The 27,500-nt window shown below is 38.2% G+C and overlaps 1 protein-coding gene across 1 annotated transcript in view; it reads right to left on the reverse strand.

Annotated features, from left to right (window-relative positions):
- ZNF407 (zinc finger protein 407) overlaps positions 1-27,500 on the reverse strand; it is a 343,458-nt gene that overhangs the window by 201,056 nt on the left and 114,902 nt on the right. The window contains exon 4 of the mRNA XM_082499666.1: positions 7,236-7,310. Coding sequence (XP_082355792.1) covers positions 7,236-7,310 — 75 coding nt within the window. The remainder of the gene's footprint in view (positions 1-7,235; positions 7,311-27,500) is intronic.

The raw sequence follows: 27,500 nt of genomic DNA on the forward strand, positions 1-27,500 counted from the left end.
ACACTGAGGCAGCCAGCTTTCTGTCCGACATCTACTACCCTGGAGAAGAAAAAGCTCAGGGAGACCTCATCATGGTATTCCAGTACTTAAAGCGCTGCTACAAAGACGACAGAGGCTCTCTCTTCACAAGGAGCCACATGGAGAAGACAAGGGGCAACACGTACAAGTTTCACTGGGAGAGGTTTCACCTCGACATAAGAAAATGTTTTGCAGTAAGAACCACCATTCACTGGAACAACCTCCCCAGGGAAGTGGTAGAGTCCCCATTGCTAGAGATTTTCAAGATGTAATTGGACAGGGTGCTAGATATCTCCTCTAGGCTCCCTTTCCCATGAAAAGTTGGATCAGATGACCTCTTTAGAGGTCCCTTCCAACCTGGGCTGTCCTATGAGTCGACCCACCAGAGATCAGTGCAGAGTACACCATGAGGGCTCATGATGCAGAAGATTGTCTTTACAATACAAAAAGTCCTCCATATTTTTAGCACTTAAGTCTCAGTCAACTTTTTTTTTTTTTTTTTCCTAATTTTATAGCACTGTAGGGGGTTATTTGAGATTTGCATTCATGGTATCGTTCAACTCCAGAACATGTTTCTCCAGTATTTGTTTCCACCTTGAGGTGATGAAACTTAAGTAAACTTGGACAAACAAACAGTCTTACTTAATAAATTAGGAAACTTCTTTGGCTGCAGAAAAATAGTCCTGATGGCATTATACCCTGATGGAAGTATTGTGAAGTGTGTGGTTTAAAACCAGAAGCTGAGCTTCTACCATCAGTCATACACAGCATTTACCACAGCATTTCTGCTTTCACTTTCAAAGCCTACAAAATACTCCTCGTGATTCCTCAGAATATATGGAAAATATTTCACTGCAGCATAGTCAAGAGATTATGTTTCCATTTCCTTTACAATGTGCTCAATAAATATTTGTGTTGTATTTTATAGCCTGATCAAAGCTAAGAGTCACGATACCACCCGGGACATGGAACATTTTACATCTATAAATGCCACGGAGTACAACACTGTACAAATTCATAGTAGTGTAACATACTCTGTGTAACTGGCTGGATAGGTCTCTCGCTTCCAACCCTGCACAGGTAAAAAGGGATTTAGAGATACATTGCCATCCTAATCCTTACCCTCTTGGCCTGCACGGTTGACTTGCACGGTGGAAGAAGCAAGTTGGGACATATGACTGGAACAACTTACTTTCATCTGACTGCAACAGAGGAGGGATCAGTTTGTGGCTGACTACTTTTTGGCTGATGGCATGCAACTATGAATGGTGTTTTCCTTGGCAACAGACTGTTGTGAATAAAACCTGCAGCTTTCAGCAGCTACCCGTGCTGTCTTCCACAGATCCACAGACAACGTTAGCATACACTTGCTAATAAAACTAATAACCTAGGCTCTAGACAGTACTTGGTTTTTTATTAATACAATGAGATCATTATTTATATCTTGTTATGACGCTTAAAATTAGCCAGAGGTGCTCACTGTGGGCAGTGTGCATCCCATTAGGTGCTCCCTCTATCTTCTACCCGTAGCAGCTACGCCTTCCCAACAGGAAGATTGCTGCGGACTACGGAAATTCCCAAAACAGCTCACATCATACCTGACAACTAAAATAAACTTACTTCAGATTGCCCCTCCTTCTGAAGTAAACTATAAGATTGCCAGGATTTGATAGGAAGAACAAATAACGAGTAGTAGTAAAATAACTTCATTCTTTCAGAGCCCTTCAGTTGTTATTTTTCTTTCTGATAAGAAGCTGAATTTATCACTTGTCTTTGTGAAAACAGTCTTCAAAAGTATAAATGGCTGCCCACTCTTCTCCATAGAGAAGCCAACGCATATGATGCATGTACTGGCAACGAGCCAAAAGGAAAGCTAGCTGTGAATTCTTCTACTTCCAGTGCCTGAGGAAGCTCAGGTAAGCCGAATGGCTTCCTCGTGTTCCTTGGGTCAGCCACGGACAGAGAAGAGCACTTGGGCAGCAAGCAACTGTGGAGCCTGTACCTACACTCGCACTCCAAAACAGCATAGCACCAGCCAAGAGCCGAACTCCACAGGAAATACTGGTTTCGAAGGTCAAGGAAGCCACCAAAATACTGAAAGCTTAACAGAGATCTTCATCTCCTAACCAATGCTAAAACGTTGAGTCCTTTCCGCTCCCCTCCTCTCATCTCAAGCTTCCAACAAGTAAATACTTCAAGGAAAAGCTACATTTCCTTCCTTAGGGCTTTTCCAAAGAATGATTCTGTAACTCCCCAAGATCTCTTTTAAGCCAAATGCAGGAAGCAATCAATTAAGTGAGTTTTTCCTTCCCGCCCAGTTAACCTAGTAATGTTAGGTTTCAGTTGAAAAGCTCAAAATCAACTGCGAGAAGCAGTAAAAGGTGATGACAAAGCTTGATGGCAAGACTCAGCACATTACCCTCCAGTGGTTACAGGTAGCCTCTCCGCTGTGTATCTGTATGTACTACCAACACCTCTAACTGGAAACCTTTCTGTGACACAGTCGCTTACTCATTCTTTCAGAATATGGGTAAGTCGTTATAAGATGACTGCATACATATACGTACGAATGACACATCACTCTGACTTTTGCCGCTTGTTTTTCCAAAATCAGTTGTAACGTCAACGGGATCTTTTTACTTTGCAGGTACAGGGTAAAATTATCCAAAACAGGCATATCAAATAGTCACTATCAGAAATTTCTCTACTCAAAGAAAGAAAAACGTTTCAAAAGAACGATGAGCAGTTCAATTAAATAGAAGAGTGTTGGACTGATGGACTTCATTCACTGCTAGTTTTACATTCAAATGGAAATATCAGCACACTGCAATTTATTACAAAATAAAACAAAATTTACAAAATATCAAGCCCCTATTCATTTTCCCTGGCTACCTTTCTTTCGGATCTCAATAATGCCTTCCAATGACATATCATGCAGTCTTGTATATTTTCCGATATTTGTACCACACACGTTAGTACCATTTGATATTCCACAAGTCACTCAGGCTTATGCAAGCACATTAAACAACATGCTCCTTTCGTACTTTTTAACTCCTTTTTACTTCAAAGCAGCCGAGTAAAAAAACCCACGAATTTCAGAAGTACACTATCTTCCAACATTATTTGAAAAAGCATCTTGTATCTATTCAAGCTGCTACTACATAGCAATAGGCATTTACTTACAGCTTTTGCTCTCAAGTTGAAATCGCTACACAGCTTTTCCAGTCAATTAAGATTATTTGAAAATCACATGATCTTCATGTGACAATACTAGCACTGTAACATTGATCCCATTTTTAAAATGGGCATGAAAAAATGCCAGAACAACCTTACAAAAACCAAATCTATTATAAATGACCTTTACAAAAAATGTTTTGTAACACGGATTCCAGTTCAGGAAGGCTTTGTGCTCCAAGTAACTTTATAGATATGAATGGTCCCATTTGACACAATGGGATTACTCATTTGCAGAAAAGTTATTTAAGAGGCAACTCATCATTTAAAATTCATAAGGAAGATGAGGTACTCAAACAACTGTCAGTTAAGGCCTTTCTCTGGTATACTTATATAAAAAATAATTTAAACAGATCTATCAAGTAAAATTCTAGTTAACAAAGTCTTATATACCATAACATGCATATTACACACTAATAGTGTCCTGGGGAAAAAAAAAAAAATCTCTAAAGGATATTTAAATGTATTTTTCATACGATAAATTTCTAAACCCAGAGTTGTGCTTAATAGTGGCAAAATTCAGTCTCACCGATGAGACTTAGTGATTTTATTTTTATTTTCTTGCTCATATTTTTTTTGTGTGTGTATGTACTTATCTTAAACTCAATAGTGAAACATCGCTGTTTGTTCTGTGTTTTGCCACAATTTACACCTAAGTAACATAACGATGTGACAGAAATTAGAACTTGGCACCATTAACACTACTGATGCAGTCACCTTGTCCTCAACCACACTGTCTCCTAGACACAATAAAGGTGTAGCCAAAGATTTATCCTGCCAATAAGATATAGTTATAGGTCCCATGAAGATTACTGACACTGAAGTACCAAATATGTACTGGCCTTGGACTTCGCAGATAACATGCCAGTTTTGAGACACATTCAAGTTGACAATAAATCAGTATCACAGTTCCAATAACAGGAAAAAATACCTTAGAGGAATTTTTGCGTTAAAACATTCCACTTTTGAGTTAGCTATTAAATGGTAATGATCATAATGGACTAGGCAATAGGGTTTTTTTGTGGCTGAAATGTGCAGACGTTTTACTGCAAGGCTATTTTTTTAAGCTTCTGTGATTTTCAACTGCACAGTATTTTCCCCTTAAATCAATTTTGTCTTAAAAAAAAAAAAAAGAACAAACTCAAAACAAAAGATGTTTTAGTAGCAATCTCATGAATTATACTTATTTTCTATATCTGCACGTGCAAACACTTCCACAGCCCCCATAACACCTCCCTTTTGTGCATACAAAAAAGCTAGCTGGAAAGCTAGAGAGAGCAAGGCACGCTAGTTCAGTACTGCTTTCTAAATTGTAAATGTATTTCTTCTCTCCCTCTCAAAACTATCTCGATGTTTGTCACCAGAAATTCCTTTTTGAGAAGTTTGTTAAAGGGCACCAATTTCTTAGGGTGTATGGGTTATAACTATTTTTTTCAAGCACCCTTTTGAACTTATTTCAATTTTCTGTTTTTGATGATAGTCATGCTGACAACTTTTTTTGGTCCATCAAACTCTGTAGTACAATTACATGAATTTACTTTTAATAAATTACCATCTTTGCATATATCAGTCAAACCATGAAGACTAAACACTTGCAAATAAAATGCATTATTAATTTAATTGTCACAGCCTATTTAGCTAGCTTCTATTAGTATTTGCTATTATATGCAATGTATCAGAGGGCAGAATCAAATGCAAAACATAAAGAATAAACTGATTATATTGTCCTAGAGAAATTAAAAAATAGCAAGCTTGCAAAATTATGATCAAGGCATTAATGTTTTAAATAGGTAAGAAAACTATGTAACTTAATTTATAATAAGTTTATACCCAAAGTGATTGTTTAACATGCTGAAGAAGGATTTCTTTGGTTCCTAAAGCCATTAAAAGGCATCAAACTCTCTCATAATAGGAAGAGAAAGGTGGAAAGGAAAGCAACAGCGGTTTGGTATTTACTGCACTCGATCACGTGGCTAAAACATCCACCATCACCAGTGAGAGACTGCTACTAGAAAATTACAGAATCACAGAATGGTCAGGGTTGGAAGGGACCTCTGGAGGTCATCTAGTTCAACTCCCCCGCCAGAGCAGCGTCACCTACAGCAGGTTGCACAGGACGGTGTCCAGGCGGGTTTTGAGTGTCTCCAGAGTGGGAGACTCCACAACCTCTCTAGGCAGCCTGTGCCAGTGCTCTGCCACCCTCAAAGTAAAGAAGTTCCTCCTCATGTTAAGGTGGAACTTCCTATATTCAAGTTTGTGCCCATTACCTCTTATTCTATCACTGGGCACCACTGAAAAAAGACTGTTCCCACCTACCTGGCACCCTTCCTCCAAGTATCTATAAGTATTGATAAGATGCCCCCTCAGTCTTCTTTTTTCTAGACTAAAAAGACCCAAATGCCTAAAATTACTTTGTTGTTGTAGCTCTGCCACTACTATTTGAGGCTGCTCTACATTAAGCTGAAGCGCCAGCTAAAAAGGTATTGCAGATAAGAAATATTCAGAAGACAGATAAAGACATTTCAAAAGATGAGAGTATGAAGTCACTCAAACACCGCTTCTTTACGCCAGCCGGGGGGTAAAGCTGCAACAGCCCGCGCTAGCACATGGGGCAAGGAGGTCGTGAGCCCGAGCCGGGCACTCTGCTCCACGGGCAGCCGGGGCTCCGAACCTGACACCAAGGTGAGGGGCGGCAGGGGAGGGACCCCTCCTCCTCTTCCTCCCTCTTCACGCCATGCTGGCGGGCCAGCCAGCCTTTGAGGGAACATGGGAAGAAATGGGGAAAATGGAAACAGCCAGAAGGCTTTCAGGAGAAACACGCAAACAAAAGCCAGCAACAACCAATTTAGATTATAGCATCCTGCTTGTTTAGGAATTCATTTCAAGATGATGATCGCTAAAAATATGCCTCTCAGGCTAAGATACTATATTTGGAAAGCTATTGTATGTATCTTTTATTGCGCACATATTCACTAGGGTAACACAAGTTATCTCTATGTTGTATTTATGATGATTATACAGTAAGTACCCCCTTGTAAAAGAACATATTGGTATTGAATGCTTCCAGTTACAAAATAAGCCACCAGAGCAAAACATTTTTTGTAATTTTTGCGCTATGACAAAAGATAACCAGCATAAACTTTAATAAGATATCTGCTTTGATAAAACTGTAATTGTTTCAATACATCACTCTATATTTTAGATGAGACAGAGTATCTCAAATCTCTTTAAATAACCATGTGTTAGGGAAATTCTGGTTAAGCACTTTGTAGAGGAAATCTCATTAAAAATATAAGCACCACTTAAACAGGTGCTTAGTCAAACACAAGGTGTATATGTATATGGTGTGATAATTTAAAATTCTACTCTTAGGCCGCTCAGTGATTTAAGTGTGACGAACTTGTGAGGAAAGGATGTAACTGACTACCATTTCCAGTGTCTTTAACAAGAAATAATCATGACCAAGAAAGAGTCTTGTGGTATCCTCCTACAACTCCTAGCTATGATTTATTTTCCCCTTCTTTCATATCAAAACCAGAAAATACTCTTTACTTACAAAAGCCTACACCAGAAGAATGAGTTACAGGACAGTAATACTTGAAACAGTAAACCCATAGGTTTAGAAACCTATAAGCATAAAGCCCACCAAGAAAAAAAAAAAAATAAATTTGATTTTGTACTTTGAGGGACAATTTCAACTATGAACATTTTGAGAAAGTAAGATAACCTGTCAAAAAATGCCCCAAAAGGCACAAATCGTACACCTTTTCCATAGAATTTTTTTCTACACCAATTTCTCTATTGACACCCACAGTCGCGTCATAAGCACCACACTGTCAGACCACTTAGGCACGTTAGCTCCCTCTGTAGTTGGAGTTGAGCTAAAAGGCCAGGTGACTTCACTTTGGGTAAGCCAAATATTCCAGATAAGGTCTCCACATATTGCATAACATAAAGCGAGAAATAATTTTGAAGTAATTTACCTTTCTTTGGGTGTGCCAACTCCATGTTTGCCCAGTAAATGAGTATTCAAATGCTTCTTCATCACAAACGCCACCCTACCAAACAAACAGAAAACCCAGGAAGATTAAACTTTTATTAATTTTTTTTTAATAAAATACTTTCCTGTTTTGAACATGCAGTTGAGTGTATTTTCTTAAAGGTGGATTTTTAAAAACCCCTGCTAGACTACAATTTAAATCTGAGAGTCTATTTGGTAATGACAGGTTGTCTTCGGATTGCAGTTGCTTGGCTATTTTTCTTACGAACACGGAATCACAACCATACATAGCTAGTCAAAGAATAGAAAACTTGCTTCTGTTTCCCTGTGCAAATTAGAACATCTTATACAATATACTGATAATACAGTCTATTTTACCGAAATAACACTTTCTCATGCTATAAATTAACACAGTTTTAGTTACACCTTTAAATTTAAGCCTAATGGGCCATCCTACAACCCTGCTTCATACAAGTTGTTTCATTGTTTTTAATGAGTAACACAAAAATACCGCAAGATCAGACGCTTTAATCACTGCTTGTCTTGTCAACCTTCATTGTATTATTTATTTAAAGAGATATACATGGAAACAAATTAATAGCCTTAGTTATTTTATAGCCTTGAGAAAAAAAAAGGATGGAAAAGGTGGTGAAGCACATGCTCATGAATACACTTTGCACAGGAATATAGTTCAAACTGGCAAGACATTGTTCAAAGCATCAACAGCACCAACAAAACATATACTACCTGGCATTTTGTTTCTGCCAAACAAAACACAGATAATTTACTTTAATTTTGGTAACATACATAATGAAACAGATAGGAGCCTATCAAGTACCATTGTTCTGCTGATAAGAACATAACATCATTTTAATTATGTCATGTGACTGCTTCAAACAATTTATATATCAGACTGAAGCTTCAAACTAAAATGGTTCTCGATAAGCAAAAATTTTACTGCTGCAACTTTCAGTGTGAAAAGGGCTTGCAAACATTTTTGTTAATTATGTATTACAGCTGTCCTTCATAAAGTTAATTACTAATAGCTGAAAGGCAATAGACTCTATTTGCATATGTACATGAAAGGCATGACATATGCAAAAATATGATTTTAATTAGCATTCCATGATATGAAGGGCTACAAATCAAACTGGCATGTTATAAGATTTTTAACATTAAACGCTGAATTCATCTGGACGTGTTTGCAGTAATGGACAATGGAAGGACTGCAAAACGCTAGCACTATGGGGTATAAGAGCCACAAAAGCCAAGAGACAGTACTTTTCATTTACAAATATGTTAATGTAGCTTCTCCATGTCTGATCTACTTTGGGCACTTTCACATTAATACAGAGAATCTCTCTTGTGCATCCCTTAAGGTGTAAGAATATAATTCCGTCTTACTTAAATGATAGCAATTTCCTTAGTTCTTACAAAATCTTAAGTACTTTTCCCTACACAATTTATCAGTATGGCATCATAATCATTACAACTGTGAATAATCTATCACACCATTACCATCATTACTATGCAAGTGTCATCAGAATTATTGTACATCAGGAAAATAGTTGTAAAAAAATTTAAAAAATGCATTCTAATAACAGCACAAGGCATTCAAAACATTCTGCCCTTGCTTCTCAGCAGAAATACTAACCGTTTCCACACAGCTGTGAAAGGTACCAAACAGATTTTAATTTAGTAAGACTTGTATTTCCTGTTACAAACCCCCATTCTCCCTCTTCTCTAAAAGAAAAATCAAACCAAAGGTGTTACTGTGAAAGGGTAATGTGCAATCAAAGTTGTAAAGGCATACTTTGCTATTTACACGGAATATAAAGATCCCAACCAGCTACACAATATTTCTAGGGAAGGTTTTCTGTTTTCGTTTCTTTTGAGCCTGTGTACTTGAAGCTTCCAAACAAAAGCTGAACATTTCTTATATCACACAACTGCAGGGGGTACAGACAGACATACCTTTCTGCAAAATCAAAGACAAAGGCCTTGTTAATAATGTGAAGCAATTAATCTCACATTAGCTGCCTCCTTGCTGTTGTATCTAGGTTCTGAGTAACCGTTTTGCTGCTGTTACACAGCACAAATAAAACAAAGACTGACTCAGTAAGTGTCTCCGCGCCTACGAACACTTTAAGCTTTTAACGTAAGGCTTGAAGACTTAAGGCTCGAGGAGTGCAGAATGCTTCCGGGCAAGCCTGCAGTGCTCAGCATAGCTCAGGAACTGCTCCTCACCTTACAGAATCAGGCCTTGAAAATAAAAGTAAAGTCGTTATTTTCACAAGAAATTAAGAATGAGATAAAAAAAAATATTACCAACAGAGACAGCCCTCATTGAAAAAAAAAAAAAATTTTTTTTTTTCCTCAGAATTGAGAAAAAGTCTAAACATCTTGGTTTGGATGCTGAGTTTGAGGACAACCCCCCCCCCCCCCCCCCCCCCCCCCCCCAAAAAAAAAAGACAAATGTGGGAACTATTTGTTTACGTTTACTAAATACTGCAAGTATCACAGTATCACAGTATGCTAGGGATTGGAAGGGACCTCAAAAGATCATCTAGTCCAATCCCCCTGTCGGAGCAGGAACACCTAGACGAGGTTGCACAGGAAGGTGTCCAGGCGAGTTTTGAATGTCTCCAGAGAAGGAGACTCCACAAGTGATTTTAAGAGAGAGGTGGTAAAGGTGTTTGCTGGCTTTACAAACCACAAAAAGTGTTTTCAGTACATTCAGTAACTCTGGGTTTCTACGCAATTACTGTTTTAGTAGTCAAAAAAACATTGGTTTAATCTATGCTATTTACCTCTGCTGAAGTAAATCATTTAATTCCTAAGATACTGTCAGAACTGACTAGATAGACATGACTTAGCCTTGGTCTTTTAAAATGAATCTTAAGGGAAGTCTGGCTGGCACCAGTAAGGACTCAAGAAGTGAATGTTTTCAAGATATGTTGCTCTAATACATCTTCAAATCAAAGGCAGTCTTTCCATCAGCTGCAGTACGCACCAATTCAGGCTTTGCCGAATTTCTCATTTCTTACTTTTTAATTCAAGTGGGAATAGAAATGTTCAAATTCTAGAAACTAACTGGTTTCAGAAACACATCAAAAGGCAGTAGGAAAAACCTGTCATTGCCATACTCTACTGTTTCCAATGCGTGCAAACCAGGCCAGACTAGAGGCCTGGAACCAGTTTTACAAACTCTGATCTGGACATACTCATCCCCAACCCACATGAAGACAAGAAGCCAACAGCCCAGCTGCTCTTCTGAGGGTCAGGTTTCGAAAGGCAGAAGTGTCTAATCTATACACCCAAGTCACAGTCACTGGGAATTCCCTCCATTCGTTAGGAAGACTGTCCCTAGCAGCCGCCTCTTGCAGTGGGAAAAGGTGAGTAGGTAGGATTTCATTTGCTTGCAGTGACATTCTGTTGGTTTAACTTTTTTAGTGATTTTCAACTACTCTGGTTCCAAACTAACAACGTACTCTGTCTTATACACTCTATGTTCAAACTTCAGGATAAATTAAAGAAAAGTTGAAAAATGGCACAGAGCTTTAGAATAGCATCCACACTCCCTATGGACAATATTTTGCAGATAAACTATAAAAAAAAATAAAATAAAAAATCAATCGTAAATATATAAGAGCCTTTCAAAAAATACGTCTACAGAATATTCTGGTTTCAGTTTAGAAAAGTTGTGGCTTTGTAGGAACATGTCCACTCATATTCCATAGCAGTCTTCAAACAGTACTTGGACTGACTCTGAAAATGTCTGTAACTGATTTAGGAGCCTCTACAGACTTGTCTTCAGTTATAAAAGCACATTTTAATGCACAAAAGAAACAAAGGGACTTCTAATTCTGGGAATAAAGAAACATATTGGACAATCTTTACTTCCACATTTTATTCTAGTGTAATGCAAGTTCTTCAGCATCATCACAGTACCCAAGGAATATGAATAATCTGTCGTGTATTGTCTGTGCTCTCATTTTCTCTGCAGGAAGAGAACTGTGCTCTGTGAAGTATCTTGTTTTGAGAGGGCAAAACATTCTAGGTTTTATTATGTTTTGAATCTGTAATAGCTCTTTTCTTTTTAAGCTGTACATCACTGGGTTAGTGAAAAGCCAAGTTAAAAACGCACACCCCAAAATAAGTATTCTGGACCATAGTCATGAAACCTGTTATTTCCTGTTTACCAAGTGCTCAGCCTTGGCCTAGTTCCAAGGAAAGTGCTGCATCTTGCCTCTACCAGAAAGTCACTTGAAGACCTGTCAACAGACCAGTGGATCTTGTAACTGCACATAACTGCTGAGGAGGACCAGCATGAGAATTTATTTTTGTGGGACTCTACAAACAAGGTATCCAGCAGTTGAAGAGCAATTTTAAATCACTTCTCAGTGGATACATTGCTCTCTGCAACTGCTCTTGGAGAATTTATTTTACAGACAACAATGTTCAATGATGGCGGAAAAGTCCAGGAGAATAACAATGGATATGTACCCTTTATTCATATCCTCAATATCCTTTACATCTCCTTTAAACTGTCCAGAACCTCTTTATACATGAATTTAATTCGGAGAACACAGGTAAGCTACTGCATGATATGTGCAGGCCACAAGCTTTTTAAAAAGCTCCTTGAAAGTCTTTTTTATTTAAAAAAAAAACAAACAACCAAACAAAAAAAACAAAACAACCACCACCCACAACGAAAACAAAACAAAAAAATAGCAGAAAAGAATGCCATTAATTTTAAATTATTAATATTTAGTACTAGGTTTTATCATAGGTTTCAGGCACTCGGGAAACGGTTTACCGTTTTTGACAAATCACCTGGGAAATCTGACAGCTTCAAGGAATAATAAGAAAAAGGATCCCTTAAATGTTTATACACCATCACAGAATATGAGGAAATAATATATTATCCTGTCTGCATCAGTTTTTGTTTTTCGTGATCTGTGCTTGAATTTCTATCCTTGTACCTTCACCTGAGGCAAGAAACCAGAAAAATCAAGGCAAGCTGCATGGATCATGCCAAGGAGGAGGACAGTATGTTCAGGCAAGTAAATAACAACGTGGACTCAATGGTGGTTCTTTTGTTCTTACATGAATGAAGCGCTCTTGTTCTTTAGCGTCTCTTGAAATACACTGAAAACGCAAATGGTTTGTAGTTGAATAAGTGGTTTACATGGAGTCATGCCAACAGGGGTATCAATTAGTAAGAGGAAAAAAAGAAGTGCAGTTGCTCAAGGAATATAACGACCCACATGTATTTCGGAATGTTCAATAAAAATTGGATATGTAATTACAGATTTTTGTATGTACTTCAGATTTGTACATTTTTTACGCATGATAGTAGAACTTCATATATCCAAATCAGTACTTCGTCAAATAGTACATAAACAGTCTACACAAAAAGCTTTGTGTTTTTAAAGTCTCAAAATTATGTAAAAAGTTGCTACCCAAATCTCATCTCTCTGTCAGGGTTTTGTATTCAGCAGGTCAGCTTCAGGAACAAGAGGGTAGAGGAAAACACAGAACTGCCCAGAAAGCAATGGTTTTCTATGGCCAAGTAATCTTTTTTTTTCCATGCATCAAAAGTCTAAATTCCTGGGAATTTCTTCAAGTCCATCATTCGTGGATGTTTGCTGATTCTGAAGGGTCCAGACTGGAGCGCTGATAACTCTCTTGCATGACTGCGCGCAAGGGACTCAATTTAAAAGAAAGTATCTGGCAGGGCAGAGCCTGGTGTGGAAGATATCCAGTAGTCTGAAAGGCTTCATGCCCTTTGTGACAAGATGTCAGGTTCGAGTAAATATCTGGCAGGGCGAAGTCTAGTGTGGAAAACATCCAAATCTGAAATCTGAAAAACTTTATGCCCTCTGTGACAGGACGTCAAGTCCTAGAACCCTGCGTAGGAAAGCTGAGGTTTTCTGCTGACTCATTTAGCAGCCAAATGAAGCAGGTCTTATTACTTCCAGCTAACAGTTATGGTTATTCTTCTTAAGTTAAAAAAAAAAAAAAAAAAAAAAAAAAAAAGAAAAATCAATACCATTTCAGAAGGTTAACAAGTCATGCGTAATCACCCAGTCTGCGATATTGAGACTACTGTGATGCACCGCCTTATACTCCCTGCTGACCCCGTGTGTTAAAGAAGGATATGGCTATTTTACACTCCACCCTCACTAACACTCGTAATTAAACTGGAAAGTACAACGCATGCATTTGGCATATGTGGCTCCTTCCTCCTCATCTTCAAGTGTGAGCAACTTGGCGGACTGAAAAATGCAAACTTGTTCTCTTGAAAAGAGAAACTGAAAGAGGTAAATAAGGACAACTTTGCCATTGCTAACAAGATGAGAATGACAGTACCACAGCAAGGATATCATGGCAACTCATGGAACTAACATAAGTTTTAAATTTCTGAGAATTATTAGCCTTTCTGCCTTGAGTTTGAAGGTTTGTTTGTTGTGTTTTGGGGGTTTTTTTAACAATTTTCCAAACAACAATCAAGTATGTTTCTTAATTATTTATTAACTTTTCAACTTTTCCATGGAGATGTGTTTTTGCTGAAGTTCAAAACCCAGCATTTTCAAAAATTAATTTTTTGTCAATATGAAATTATCAGTGCAAAAGACTATAACCTTCTATTCTAAAAATACCTCATCTCGTTTTTACTGTTACCTGTAATGAGGTAGCAATGAAGCCAAGGTACCCAACGAAAAAAATGAAGGGAGAAGACAACAACTTATATTAGTGGAACACCTGTACACAGCTTGCACCCAAGGTAGACTTGAGTATCACAGCAGCTATTGTTCCTGACTTGCTTTGAGCAGGATGACAGACAACAGAATTGTCAATGTGCTGTTCAATGACCTGCATCAATCTCAAGAATAATTTACTGCTATATCAGACAGATCATTATGGATGAGTTGTGCACTATCAATCAATCGACTGTGTTGTTCCTGCATATTCCTACATCTATCAACCAGAAGAGAAAGACATCCCTCAACATATTCCTGTTGCTTTCTGCCACCAATCTGTGTCCCTCAAGATGTGAAAGAATTATTAGCCACGGGGCCATAAAGTAGTAGCAATAGGCACAATTAACTCCTCTTACATATTCTGGCAGAATAGACCTGGGTACAAAGGAAGAACAAACTAAATAAAACAGAAAACATCCTCTACTGTACCATTCAAGCTGGCTTGGAGAGATCTTGCCATCCAAAGTTGCCCAGGCCTCTCACCCTCCCTCTTTTAAGAAATGTATATTATAATGTAAAACATCCGGGGGAGAAATTTAGTCTGTCATTGCAAGGACTGTGCCAAAAGAGGAATACTCTGGTAGTATTGACATTATTTCCTCCCCCATGAGGGAACTCATTTATTTGTTATTATCTGCCTCACCTGAAGTTACTTATTTCGTAACTGAAATCAGAAAGGTTTCCTGTAAGTTAGCTACAGGTCCATTCTGAATTTTCTTGGTTTGGAGGTGTTGGGTTTTTTTGAAATTTTAGGAAATGCTTACTTTTTAATTCTCCCCAAACACCTACACTTAGAGACGAAACTGAGGTTGTTCATGCACTATTACTAAAAATAACAAGTCTAATTCAACAATATGCTGCTGGGTACTCTTCTCAAACAAAATAAAATGTAATAAAATATTTTATTTTTGCTTTAAACCTGAATTTTTCTACTGAACATGAATTGATCTACTGTCCATCTAAAAATCCACAATTCTGTCATAGATGCAAATTAAAAATTGGCTAGTAAAAACCTGAAATAAATAGGACATTGTTTATTAAACAGTATATTGCTAACTGATAACTGTAAGTAAACAAATGGCTCTCTACTTATTTTGTCGCTTAATGAGCAGACTAAAAATAGCTGAACAGTGGCAAAAACTTTGAAGTCAGAAGGTGTTCACTCTGTCAGGAAATCACCTTACAAATATATGAGAGAATTAGTACTGCTACAAGAAATGTTTGTTTCAATATTCAGAAGAGTTAATGAATGTTAAGTGATAATGGTAGACAGTAGCAGTATGTAATTACATTTCTAAACACACCTTACCAAATCACTTCTAAGTTAAAAGCATCACATGTTCTATTAATTTTCATTGGTTATCAAACATCTGTAACTGTCACCTCTAACAGGTGTTTGGTAATCTAACAGCTGCAAAAAGTGCATTAAAAAAAAAAAAAGGAAAAAAAAAAAAGACAGAATCATAATGTGCTTTCTGTTGCACCACTATCGACCTCTCAGTCTACCACAACACAAAAGCTCTTTGCCTAAATTCTGAAATGCAACCTTAGGCTCAGTGTTGGGAGTGCCTTACATCTAAGAGACTATCGTCAACATCCAGAAACAGGACACCACCAGAGAACATGCTTATTACGCTAAATGAGGCTGCAGGAATGCTTTAAACATAAATGAAGTTTTACAGCTATAAGCATTGCGATCCAAAAGAGCACCTACCAACTTTGCCACCGAGAAATTTCTTATGTCCTCTCTTTTCTCACAATATGTACATCCAACATTCCCATAACTCTGGTCCTTCCCTATTCCATTCCCTCCCTTTCTTCAGACATTAGCCCATCTCCTGACTCGTGATCCATTCCATTTCCTAGCATGCTCAGGACTTCAGATACAGAGTTTGATGCAGTAGACATCAGACATCCACATATCATCATCTTGCATCTGGAAAGAGGCAGCAGGATAAACAGACTAACATTTGAAGTGGGAAGTTCTTCAAAGTCGAGTCAACCTTTTGGGAAATTCAGGTGAACCACATCCCTAAGTGCCCTGAGAGGAGTTTTGAAATATCTGACCTTCTGCAGACAGTCTGTACAGAGCTTCCTAGTGATTCTAAGGAGCAAAATCCATGTATGTTGGAAGTGCAAGGAACAGCCTGTAAGACTACCTCAAAATAAGGATGTTTCAACGAGTTTCTACTTACAAGTAGAATGGATAGAGCCAAACAAATATACTTAGTTTTAGTCTTTTATTCTTCCTGAACAAAACGTCACTTTTGATATTGCAGATTCTTCCTAACTGCTCAGAAATTGCACTGCAGACTGAGTTACCAGCTTTATGCAGAGCCTCTGCAGGAAGAGCTATCTTGAGAGTAAAATCCTCATCATCAAAAGAATCTGCTCCTGCCTGTCTTTAAAGGAAATCAAAACAAATCTAAAGATAGCTGATTGTGGGCTAGAAAACATATAGGGCCCTGCAGTAGCAGTGCCACCATATATAACTGCCATTCCAGCAGCTACAGTGCCTGTGGTCTTTTGCAAAGTTGCGAGGTATGAAGAAAGGAATAAGATGAATAAATTGTTCACTATCTGATGACTGAACTGCTCAGAAGTCATACACAATCAGAAGACATACACAATTTTTATTGACAATCTACCCACAATTTGAAAATGCTTCTGGTGATAGATGGTGGCTGGAGCTAAGACTCTGCAGTCTGCTTGATCTGTTAGAGTAGTGAGAATCTTGCCCTAGGTCTTTGCTTGACATAGAAAAGCAAGTGCTGGTTGATTTGTTTATTCCTGAGACTTAAATTCAGCTGTAAAACATATCCTTTTTGCCTTACATCCAAGCATTCCACAAGACTGTTTGACTTAAGGTAGAAAGCAAAATACTTCAGAATATCTGTTTGCCAAAGTAGCTGTAACTGCGTAAAAATAGCAAAACTATGACAGCAGGACTTAATCTGTAACCATCAGAAGTACCATCCACACGGATGTACCTTTAACAACAGTCTGGTCGAATCAGAACAGACTGGTTCCAGCCGAGGAAAACAGAAGATAATCCTTTAGATCATATTGATTTCAGTCCTCAAAAATGCATCTGGTACTTGTATACACATAAACACGTTTGCAGCACAGAGAAAAAAAACAGAGGACACCCACCTTGTTTCTGGCTTTCCTTGTCCAAGCCTGGCCATTGCTACCTCAGAGACTAAGAGCCACCAAACACTGTGGCATCAGACCGACCGTTATTGTAGGCCTAACACTTGGCTAGTGTGTTTGATTAATGTTTGATTTTGCATTGTTAAAAGACATCTTCATTAGTAGTTGAGCATAAATAAAAGCTCGGAGTTTTCAACCTCAACTGGTGTCTCAGTCTCTCCAGATATTCCCATCACAGCCATCCCCAACTCACCTGTCCTGGTTTGAGGCCTAAACCACGACATCACCCCAAAAGTTGAGAGCTGCAACAACTTCCTCCTCCTACCACCGAAGGAGGAGGTGGCTAACTGAAGAAAGTAACAGGGACTGTCAGAGGAAACCATGATACGCAGACCGGAAAGACTCTTACGTACTCTACAAGTACTACAGATCTACAAAACTCCCTCAATTATGGCACTGAACATCGAGTGTGCAGATGACATTAAAAGCAACATGGAAGTCTATCCAAATAAGAATTCCAGGTGGTAACTGGTCAGAGAGTAAGTAACAGTAACAGAGAATTACTAGTCACTAAAGCTGCCAAGTGGAAAGTCTGGTGTTTCTTAGGTTTGCCTTTGATGTCCAGCAGGACTCACTTCAGACACAGAAGTCCAAACCCAGGACTGCAGGGATTAATAGAGTACTTACCTGATAAATAATTGTCATTGAAGCAATAAAGACAATAAAAAAACCCCACTGAATTTAGAAGGATGTTTTGTGCAACAACAACAACAAAAAGCCATTCTTGCAGTCCAGTATGGATGTTGCATGCACTAGGTATGAAGACTGTTATCAGTCCGGGAAAACCAAAGGAATATAGATCAGGCAAATCAGTACAGTCATAAAGATGATATCTGTGACACAGCAGAAGATGTTCTCTGGCAAAGAATATTCCAATCCCAGCCAGCAGCTGAGATTAACTCTGACCATTTCTGGCCACAAATCAAGCATGAGAGAGATGGGAACTACATAGGTGCCCAATGGAATTAAGAAAAAAACATCTTTGATCTCAACGGCCTAGATATACTTATATACACATATTGAGTGTGCATATTATTCAAAAAAGAAAGGAGAATTGATAAATTACCTGAAAAGATGAAATAAAAGGAATTCAGCTTTTACTGAGTTTGCCAACCAAGTTTCTGAGGTATGTTCCTAACAGGATAAATTACACAACCTCAGTTTCTATGTACAATGTGACAACCTGGTCCTATAAAGAGAGGAACCTGACAGAAAAGGTAACACAGGTACCAACACACATGGTGGTACTCCATTTTATCATAGAATCATAGAATGGTTTGGGTTGGAAAGGACCTTGAAGATCATCGAGTTCCAACCCCTCTGCCATGGGCAGGGACACCTCCCACTAGACCAGGTTGCCCAAGGCCACATCCAGCCTGGCCTTGAACACCTCCAGGGATGGGGCCTCAACAACCTCTCTGGGCAACCTCTTCCAGTGCCTTACCAGCCTCAAAGTGAAAAACTTCTTAACGTTTAATCTGAACCTGCCCTCTTCCAGTTTAAAGCCATTCCCCCTCATTCTATCGCTACATGCCCTAGTAAAAAGTCCTTCCCCAGCTCTCCTGTAGGCCCCCTTTAGGTACGGGAAGGCCGCAATAAGATCTCCCTGGAGCCGTCTCTTCTCCAGGCTGAACGGCGCCAACTCTTTCAGCCTCTCCTCATAGGAGAGGTGCTCCAGTTTTATTCAGTATTACATCACACAAATGTACTCCTTGTTAGAGTACTGAAATTTAATAAATATGTTCACAACTGAGGCACATGTACACCGAAACAAGTGTCCAAATGACCACCTGAAAACACCGTATTTCCTGGAGGTTGCTTGCGGCTATGGAACAGAGCATATAGTCACCAACACACAACTCTCCGCTTTGCTTCGTAACATGATGCAAACAAAATGGCTCTCACTGTGGACCAACTGCAGCTCCCCACTATTTGACCCCTGAGACCCACAGGCCACAGGGCTCGCTGCATTCCACTCATCGGAAGGGCCGAGTTGCCCCGGAATGGTTTTCAGACAAGAAAAGCCTTCAATTTTAGGCAGTTTAAATTATGCTCTACAAAGATTAAATACATACAAAATGCTTTCACATTTGATATAAACAGAAATAAGCAAACAAAAAAAAAAAATCAAAGGGCTGTTATGTTTCTTTACAATTTCTCAAATTAGCAGAACCCCCAAAAACATTATTTATGACACGAAATGCCTGTACCTGGACAAACATGGAGACAGAAATATTCTGATCGGTGCACAACTTTCACAGTACTGAATAGCAGGCAATGTTATGTGTAACACATAGCCAAATGGATGGATGGAATTGATTTTATAGAGTTACAAACAAAATAGTCCAAAATATTAACCAATAAACACATGCCTGGGTGGAAACGTCCTATTATAAAATTACTGTAAAGATCCTCAAACTGTTCAGGGGAGAAAAAAGTCCAATTTTCCACATAACCTGAGCGCGCAGAGTTTTCTGATAATAAGATCGAAGGAACCTGTAAACCCAAGGCTCTAATTTTCTTATGGCGACTGTGTAATATTTTGCAAAGTAAAATTGACTGAGATGGAAGCTATTTTGCATGGTACAGTGGCGATGGCTAACAAATGAGAGTTTTGTGGGCTGAATGTTAGTCCCCTGCCTCATCTGCCACCCCTAATGACAGCAGCCACCTGCTGTTTTATTGTCACAGCTGGAGCCGGTTCACACTCCTTGGTGCTGAGCTCTGCCCATGAGCGCCAAGCTCTCGCCTCGCCTCATTACTTTGATGAACTTTTTATGGTCAGCACCCATGAAGACCTCATCTAGGACTATACAACCTAGATCGGCTTCAGGGAGTGCTTCCAGCTAGCATGAGGTGATAATACACAGTGACACCACGGCTGCTACTGCCTGTCACTTAGTCAAGTCACTGTACTATACTTCTGGCTCTACAGGGCCCTCAACAGGTAAAATGCCATGAAATTCTCCTATATAATAAAGTTCACTCTCTCTTTTTCACATCGCAATATAGAGATCATATCCTCCTAGCAGAATTTAGCTTTACAAAGACAGATATTAAAACTGAAAAAAAAAAAACCAACAAACGTATCATGATGTTTACTACATATAACTACCGACAAGAAATTTCTACGTTGCCTAGGCATAAACCTGCTGCCTTCCTAAAAAAATATCCTGGCATTAAAGAAAGCAAACATGAAAACCATATTACGGCTTGATTAAGACCATCAAACAGGAAAAAAAAAAAATAATTACATGCATTTTACAAGAGAAGGACTGTTTTAAAGAACAGAAAGCACAAAAACAAAAATCAAGCCAGTCAAATCGTTAGCCAAATGAATCCACAGTGGAGAATGATATATGCTACTACCCTCCCCCCCTAAAACCCCCACACTTATACATTTATTAGATATGATAATATATCAAATCAAGATAACAATGAAGCAAAGCCTTTTACATCATTTTACTTAATCAGAGCAGTCTGTTGCTATTTTCTGCTAATTTAAAAGCAGATATGATCATACTTTTCTCTTCAAAATTTTTTTTGTACTAATAAACACTCCAAATCTACAGAGCCTGTATACATTTTTAAACTTAATCACAATTTTTTTTATCGATGCATTTAGAGCAGATTGTTTTATGCTTGATCACTAAAATTTAACCCCAGGTTTACTTTCAGCAGTAGGATAATCTTTTTGGTGGCAACAGAGTTTTACATTTGCCCATATTTACATATATCATTAAGATTAATATATGTGCTATTAATAATAATTTCATTATCATTCTGAAATCATCAAATAACATTTTGACTTTTGAATGGCTGTAGGCTATTATAAGCCTAAAAACCAGAACATTTTCAGTATTCATTGTGTAGCAATCCAGCTGAACAGTTTTGACAAATTCATGCAATGTTATAAGCCATTAAACTTCATTTAGTTTCATTTAAAAATTCCACCTAAAAATAAAAAGCAACTCTCTTCTTTTGTACAGGCAGTACAACTTCCAATAAATACCAGCTCCCGAGTTCTTCCAAAATTTTTTTTTTATTTTATTTTATTGAAATATTTTAAAATTTATCATAAATACGGGTTTTGAAATAATATTTTTGAGACTATTGACCTAGCAAGAGTTGAACACCTCTAATGTGGTATGGTGCAATTTAGTTCCTCCTGAAGGGGAACAGTGCTGTGAATACCCTGCGCTTCACATGACAAGACCCTTACGACAGGTGGAACCTTAAAAATATTGCTGAGTACAGATTTTATGCTAAATTTCTGAGAATTTACTTATGCAAACCTCTTTATTAGTGCTTTTTAAGCATGACCTATACTGCAGTTGAAAAGCCAGAAAAAATAATGATTCAACACGGGTCTCTTTTGCTAAAAGCTGAGCACCTCCCACGCAGTCCTGAAAAGTATTCAGGAGAACTGTGGGGGACACAGAACCTCAAGTAATGAGGGCCTTAAATGTATGAACAGCCCTGTTAAATATAAACGACACCAATTTCTCCACGAATACAATTTCAACAAGTGCTTTTCCTCTCCACAATGAGTTCAACAGGGGAACTTCTTGTGAAGCACATTAATGTATTGATCACATCCTTTGGAGAGTCCAACAACAGAAGAGAAAATTACTTTTAGAAGAAAAAGGAATTCCCTTCCTTTGACTAGATGATGTATCTGTCAAATGCATAATTTGTAGGACTCATTTCGTACCCTTAAAATAACATATCAAAGATGCAGCTTGATCAGTGCAGGGTAAGACATTACGAAATGGACAAACCGCCTCAGTGGAACAATCAATGGATTCAGTAGAACAGTCTCATAATGGTGCTGGTAACTAAATAACAAGGTCTGAGAGATTCCACCCTGCCCCCTTTTGAAACCAGCCAGCCAACCAAACAAACAAAAAAAAACCCCAAACCAAAAAACCCAAGCAGTGGTACATCAGCTATAGTTTGCCTATGCTTTGTCATATGACACAATCTATCTAAAAAGTTTCTCTTTTATCAATCTCTAATCCATAAAAAAACTCTAAAGCCACAATTAGCTAGGTATTTATTCTCCTATATAAATGAATTTGTTAAAGGATACATAGCTATCCAGACTAGCTATACTTGCTCACTGCTTTAAACGTAGCCTGCGTGCACGTATAAATATTTGGAAATATTTTCCCTTTGCAACACTGCGTTGCTTGGGTATTATGACCGTGTTTTTGAGTTGTATTCTAAAATATAACTTCTATTTAGCCAGCACTTACAGTTCAGTAGTCTGTAATTCTTAATAATCCTCTATTTCCCCCCAATTTTAATTTGAGTTGCTATTATTTAAAGTTCATTTTCCATGCCTTTTCAATTGTGATGTTTTTTCCAATGTGACAACAAACATCAGTGCCATTTCTGATGGTGACTTTTATTGGGTTAGGAAAAAACAAACTTTTAAAAGAGAAGCTATCAGAAAATCATCAGACAGTAACAACTTGTGGTCAGTATCAAGATGAGCTGCATGTGAACAGACAGTCCGGAGGTGACAGGATTTGTATCCAATTACTAATCCCCTGAATGATAAATTTCTATAAGGTGATCCCTTAACCCATCACCTACTAGATTCCAGTCGTGCTACTGCATTCCAACAGCAATGATGACAAGGGAAACACCTTACATTTTCTATTTAAATCTCTACGATACAGAATAGTCACGTTGGAAAGTCCCCAGACCTCTTTCCTCACGTACGACATAGAAGTTTTGAAAATGGATCCTATGAAGATAGGAGTAGGCATATGAAATTATTTGGCTTAACATAAAAATTCTGTCTTCTGTACGTACTCCAAGCACACAAAGAAGCTTTCAATGTACAGATTTATCCTTGTACTGAACAGAAATGCCTGTTGATCTTAAAAAATGCCTAAACTTCTATGCCTGCTGTTAATGAAAAGGATAATCATATGAAGGATATCGGAGACATTGCTGAGGGATTGTTCACCCTTTAAAAAATATTATCTCTGTAATGCTGCCAGTGCCAGTGTCAGGTTGGGCAATTAGCCACTTAAGTGTGAATAAAATCTGCCAAGAAGCTATTTTATTTTTGCCTCGGAATATTTGCGTATCTGTGAGCTGGTGTGTGTTTGTGTTCATGCATCAGTGGAATCTGGTTGTTCATGCCAGGTTTTCTTATCACACTTTTATGCCTCTTTGAACTTGCACATTTCTGCAAATGGACACGTGTCTGCTGATAATGTCAACATACTTATGTTCACAGGGAGAGATTTTGTGTCACTAGATCTAAAGTAGCCTTTTTTTGTGTTCATCACCTGACCCCTTCTGCTTACACAATGCTAGAAGAGCCATTCATGGGAAGAACTCCAACACCGCAAGCACCTCTAGGAGATGTTAAAGGACAACAGATGTGGAAGAAATTAGCATCCGATTACAACATGCCTGGCCAAATACTCTCCTACAAACCCTATTTTTACATGTTATCTGAAGGAAATTCTCACTTCTCATAGCAGACCAGGTCCAGCAGGGTGCTGAGAGCATCCTGTTGTCTCTTTAATTTAGATCTCATTATGCTTTAGACACCTGTACATCCTCCTAGGAAATTCCACTTGGAAAAATGAGAGGTACAATCTAACATCTAAAGCACTCTGACTAGGGCTACCATCTAGAAAGCCTGAAGACATAACCAATAAGAAAATTCTGGATTTTTTTTTTTTTTTGGGGGGGGGGGAGGGCGGATGGAGAGATTCACCAACTGCAAGCCTTTATCTTAATTGAATAGCAAAAGGACGATCATTCCAAATAAGGTGACTTCAACAGTTTTGATATAGTCATTCAAATTTAAAACCAATGCAAAAAAGATACACACAATTTGCAAATCAAAACTGAACAGTGCGAAGTACGAACAGAAGTATGAAAAAACCCTTTCATAAAATTTCAGAATACAGATATTACCTGGCATTGAAGCTACCTTCTTGAATACCTATTAGAGAACTTCACAAATCTTAACAGTACTGACAACTCATTCAGAATTTACCATCACTTACACTAAAAAGACATCCTACTTTTCAAGAAATGTGTTTAAACAGCATTGATGAAAATTAGTATGTACATTTAAGTACATTTAAGGTTGGCGAAAGTAATTATCTAATATTACTGCCTGTAATCAGGGGTATAGAGGAAGGTAAGGTACAAGTAGTAAACATGGCACTGATAACGAACTTCAAATTCATAGCTATTAAGTCTCTTTTATGATGGCATTACATAAATGAAGCACATGAGTGACGAATGTTCTTAAACAGCGATTCATAACCAAGAATGCTATTTTTCCTAATAAATCCCACCAGTCTAGAGAAGGGGAACGCTATGCTCAGCTAAAGCAGCAGTTAACCCCTAGAATTGTCAGACATGCTACAGTGGCCGTGCCTAAGGGTGAAGATGGTACAATCATACCCCATTACAGACTGGAGATCCAGTTCGTGCTTGCTAACTGTCTTTGTCACATCCCCAGCAGCTGTGCTGGAGAGGAACCTGCCTGCAGGATGGCCAACATTACCGCTCAAGAACTCCTCCTGAGAAGGACTGTTTTACTAAATGCTTTCAGCATCTCCATGGATCCTCTCAGCAGGAGATGTTTAGAAATTGGATGCATCACCACCTCACTCTTCCCTGTTGTGGGATACAACTCTGAGCAGAGAAAGGGCCAAGCCCACCTGCGCATCTCTGCCCTTGCTTTTCAGTCTCTGCCGAAGGGCAAGAAGGGCTAGCGTGCATTTACTGACAGAAGTGAACAAGCAAATCCTTTCCAGTCTTTTTAACATTAACATTGAACTCTTTTTCAGCATTTTTCATATATTTTGCTACATAGGTCTGTAGCTCTTATATTTGTTGTTGCCAAAGAACGCTGCTTTTTCTTACTACTTTGGTAAGCAGGAACAAAGCATACCTTCTCACCTTTTTGTAGCTGCATCACTACAAGCAGGATTGTAAAACACCAAGAAAGGATGGATTTCCTTCCAGCAGCACCACATTAAACTGAAACAGATTAATTTTTAAAAGATTTTATATTTTTGTTTCCAATATATCACTAAATTAATGCAAACCTGCCTCCTGAAGAAGAGAGCAAACAAGTGTTGGTTTCACTACAGTACATATGATCTAGATACCAAGGTCTAATCATAACGTATTTATCACCATCTAGCATTTGGCTTGTATATGATGTCCACAGGCACTTGTAGTGATAGCTGTCAAACTGCATTCTCTTTCTGGCATAAATGAGCATAACAACAAGGACAAGAAATGGAGTGCAGTATAGAGTAACAACACAGCCTGGAATTTAGCCCATAGTAAAGAAACAGTCAAATTCATTATCGACCTCAATGATGGAGGTTCATGCTTACGGTGGCAGAATATTTCAGAAGTCACCAAGCTTCATGGGGCTTGTTTCCACTAAAGATGCTAAAAATTTTTTTTAGAAACACATTATTCTTCTCACTTCCTTCCTCTTTCACCATATAAGAGATCATAAAATCTTAGTCAAGCCATGCATGTTCCTGGAGAATGAGGTCTAAAAGGACACGACCCACCCTCCTTGGATTTCAAATGCTTGTTCCAGTGCTATTTAAGCATAAGCATATTTCAAGTATTCTATATAGTAAAGCCCCATCTTACACTCTTTCAAGGAAAAAGGAATAGAAATGAATGGGGGGGGGGGGGGGGGAAGAAAAACAGATTATCAGTGACTAAGTTCTGAGTTCTTTTCTAAAGTCTTGTCTATATTCCATACTTCTAATATTCTAATTTAATTTGGCAGTAACTTGTTTTCCTCCTTAGTCTACTCATGGTCACTTTTCTATTACTCCCTTGTTTTACCTCTCCCTTGAACTAGAGATATTCCATATCAGTATACCTCAAAAGATTTTGCAAGTCTGCATCCATCTCTCAATCTTACTTAGAGGGAAACCATGATTCTAGATGAATTTCTAGTCAACCCTTAAAAATGCTATCAGTGATAAAAATTAGTTAGTTTTAGTGGTTGGTGAAACACAAACAAACCCCCCAGCACAGAGAGAAGAAAATATTGCTTGGCCACGCATTGCATTACAAGAAAGTTATGATGGGGAAAGCAGCCAGTAGCATCACCTACAACAGTATATGGTCCACTGGCACAGGATTAAGTCTAAGCCCTTCCATTTAAACTAGAGGTTCATCTTTCCTTGACAGGGAAATGACACAGAGCACGTGCATCATTCAGAAATGACTCGGGTTTTTTGACAGTGCAGTGAAAGTCTCCTATCCTTTACAACATTTCTGAAGAACAGAGGCCCCAATTAGAAAGCACACATACCAAGATTCACCTCTCTTCATAAGATCACACTTTCCTTAGTTTTTTTTAATAGATTATTAAATTTATATACTAGCCAAGTTCCTGACAGCTTGTTGTTTCCCTATCTTCCATCATTCAGTGGTGAATGCTTAACAGGTAAAAAATACATAGTCCTTTTCTGCAGCAACAAAGTCCAAAACCAACCTTGGCACCCATGATCCAAAAGCCAAAAGTCACTAGTTCCATTAGTTCCTAGGGAATTAATGGATAATTGTTCCTGAGGAACTCTTGATTAGGAAAAAAGGGGGGAGAGAGAGAGATGATCAGATGTAACCAGAGACTGATAGGCTTAGACATTTTTTTCAGTCCTTCAATCAGCATCTGGTACCCAAAGTCTGTTTTATCTCTCTGACGAGTGGTTGCCCCAAACCCAGAGAGAGATACACGAAGAACACCTACTAAGGCTTCAGAGACAATCTGATACAAAACAGTACAGTTGTTCAGCAAGAAACTGAAAAATGGAAAATAGTAATCCTAAAAATCAGTGGACTGCATGCCAAGCAGAACACATTGAAATTCTGAGCTGTACAGAGACAAGTTAAAGGGCATCTAATCTTTAAATTCTCTAAACCAGTTACACTAAACCCTACACTAATTTAACCGTTACAGTAAATCCTTAAAATAAATATTATTCAACAAAGGCCATGGCAACTTGTGCTGTATTTGTAAACCCCTGACCACCTGGAATGAGATCAAACTCATTGGGTATTCTTGAGAGCCTGTTCTAAAAAGTAAACTTTGTACTGTGCGTACATGAGGAATATATTCACCTGAAGGGCTATTCATAAACAAATATGTAGTCACCTATGGCAGTGACCACCATCAAATTCATTTTTCATCTTTACAGATAACAAATATTTCTGATTACTCAATACATATGTACATATGG

This window comes from Vanellus vanellus, assembly GCF_965231255.1.
Source record: "Vanellus vanellus genome assembly, chromosome: 2".
NCBI classification, from domain to species: domain Eukaryota; kingdom Metazoa; phylum Chordata; class Aves; order Charadriiformes; family Charadriidae; genus Vanellus; species Vanellus vanellus.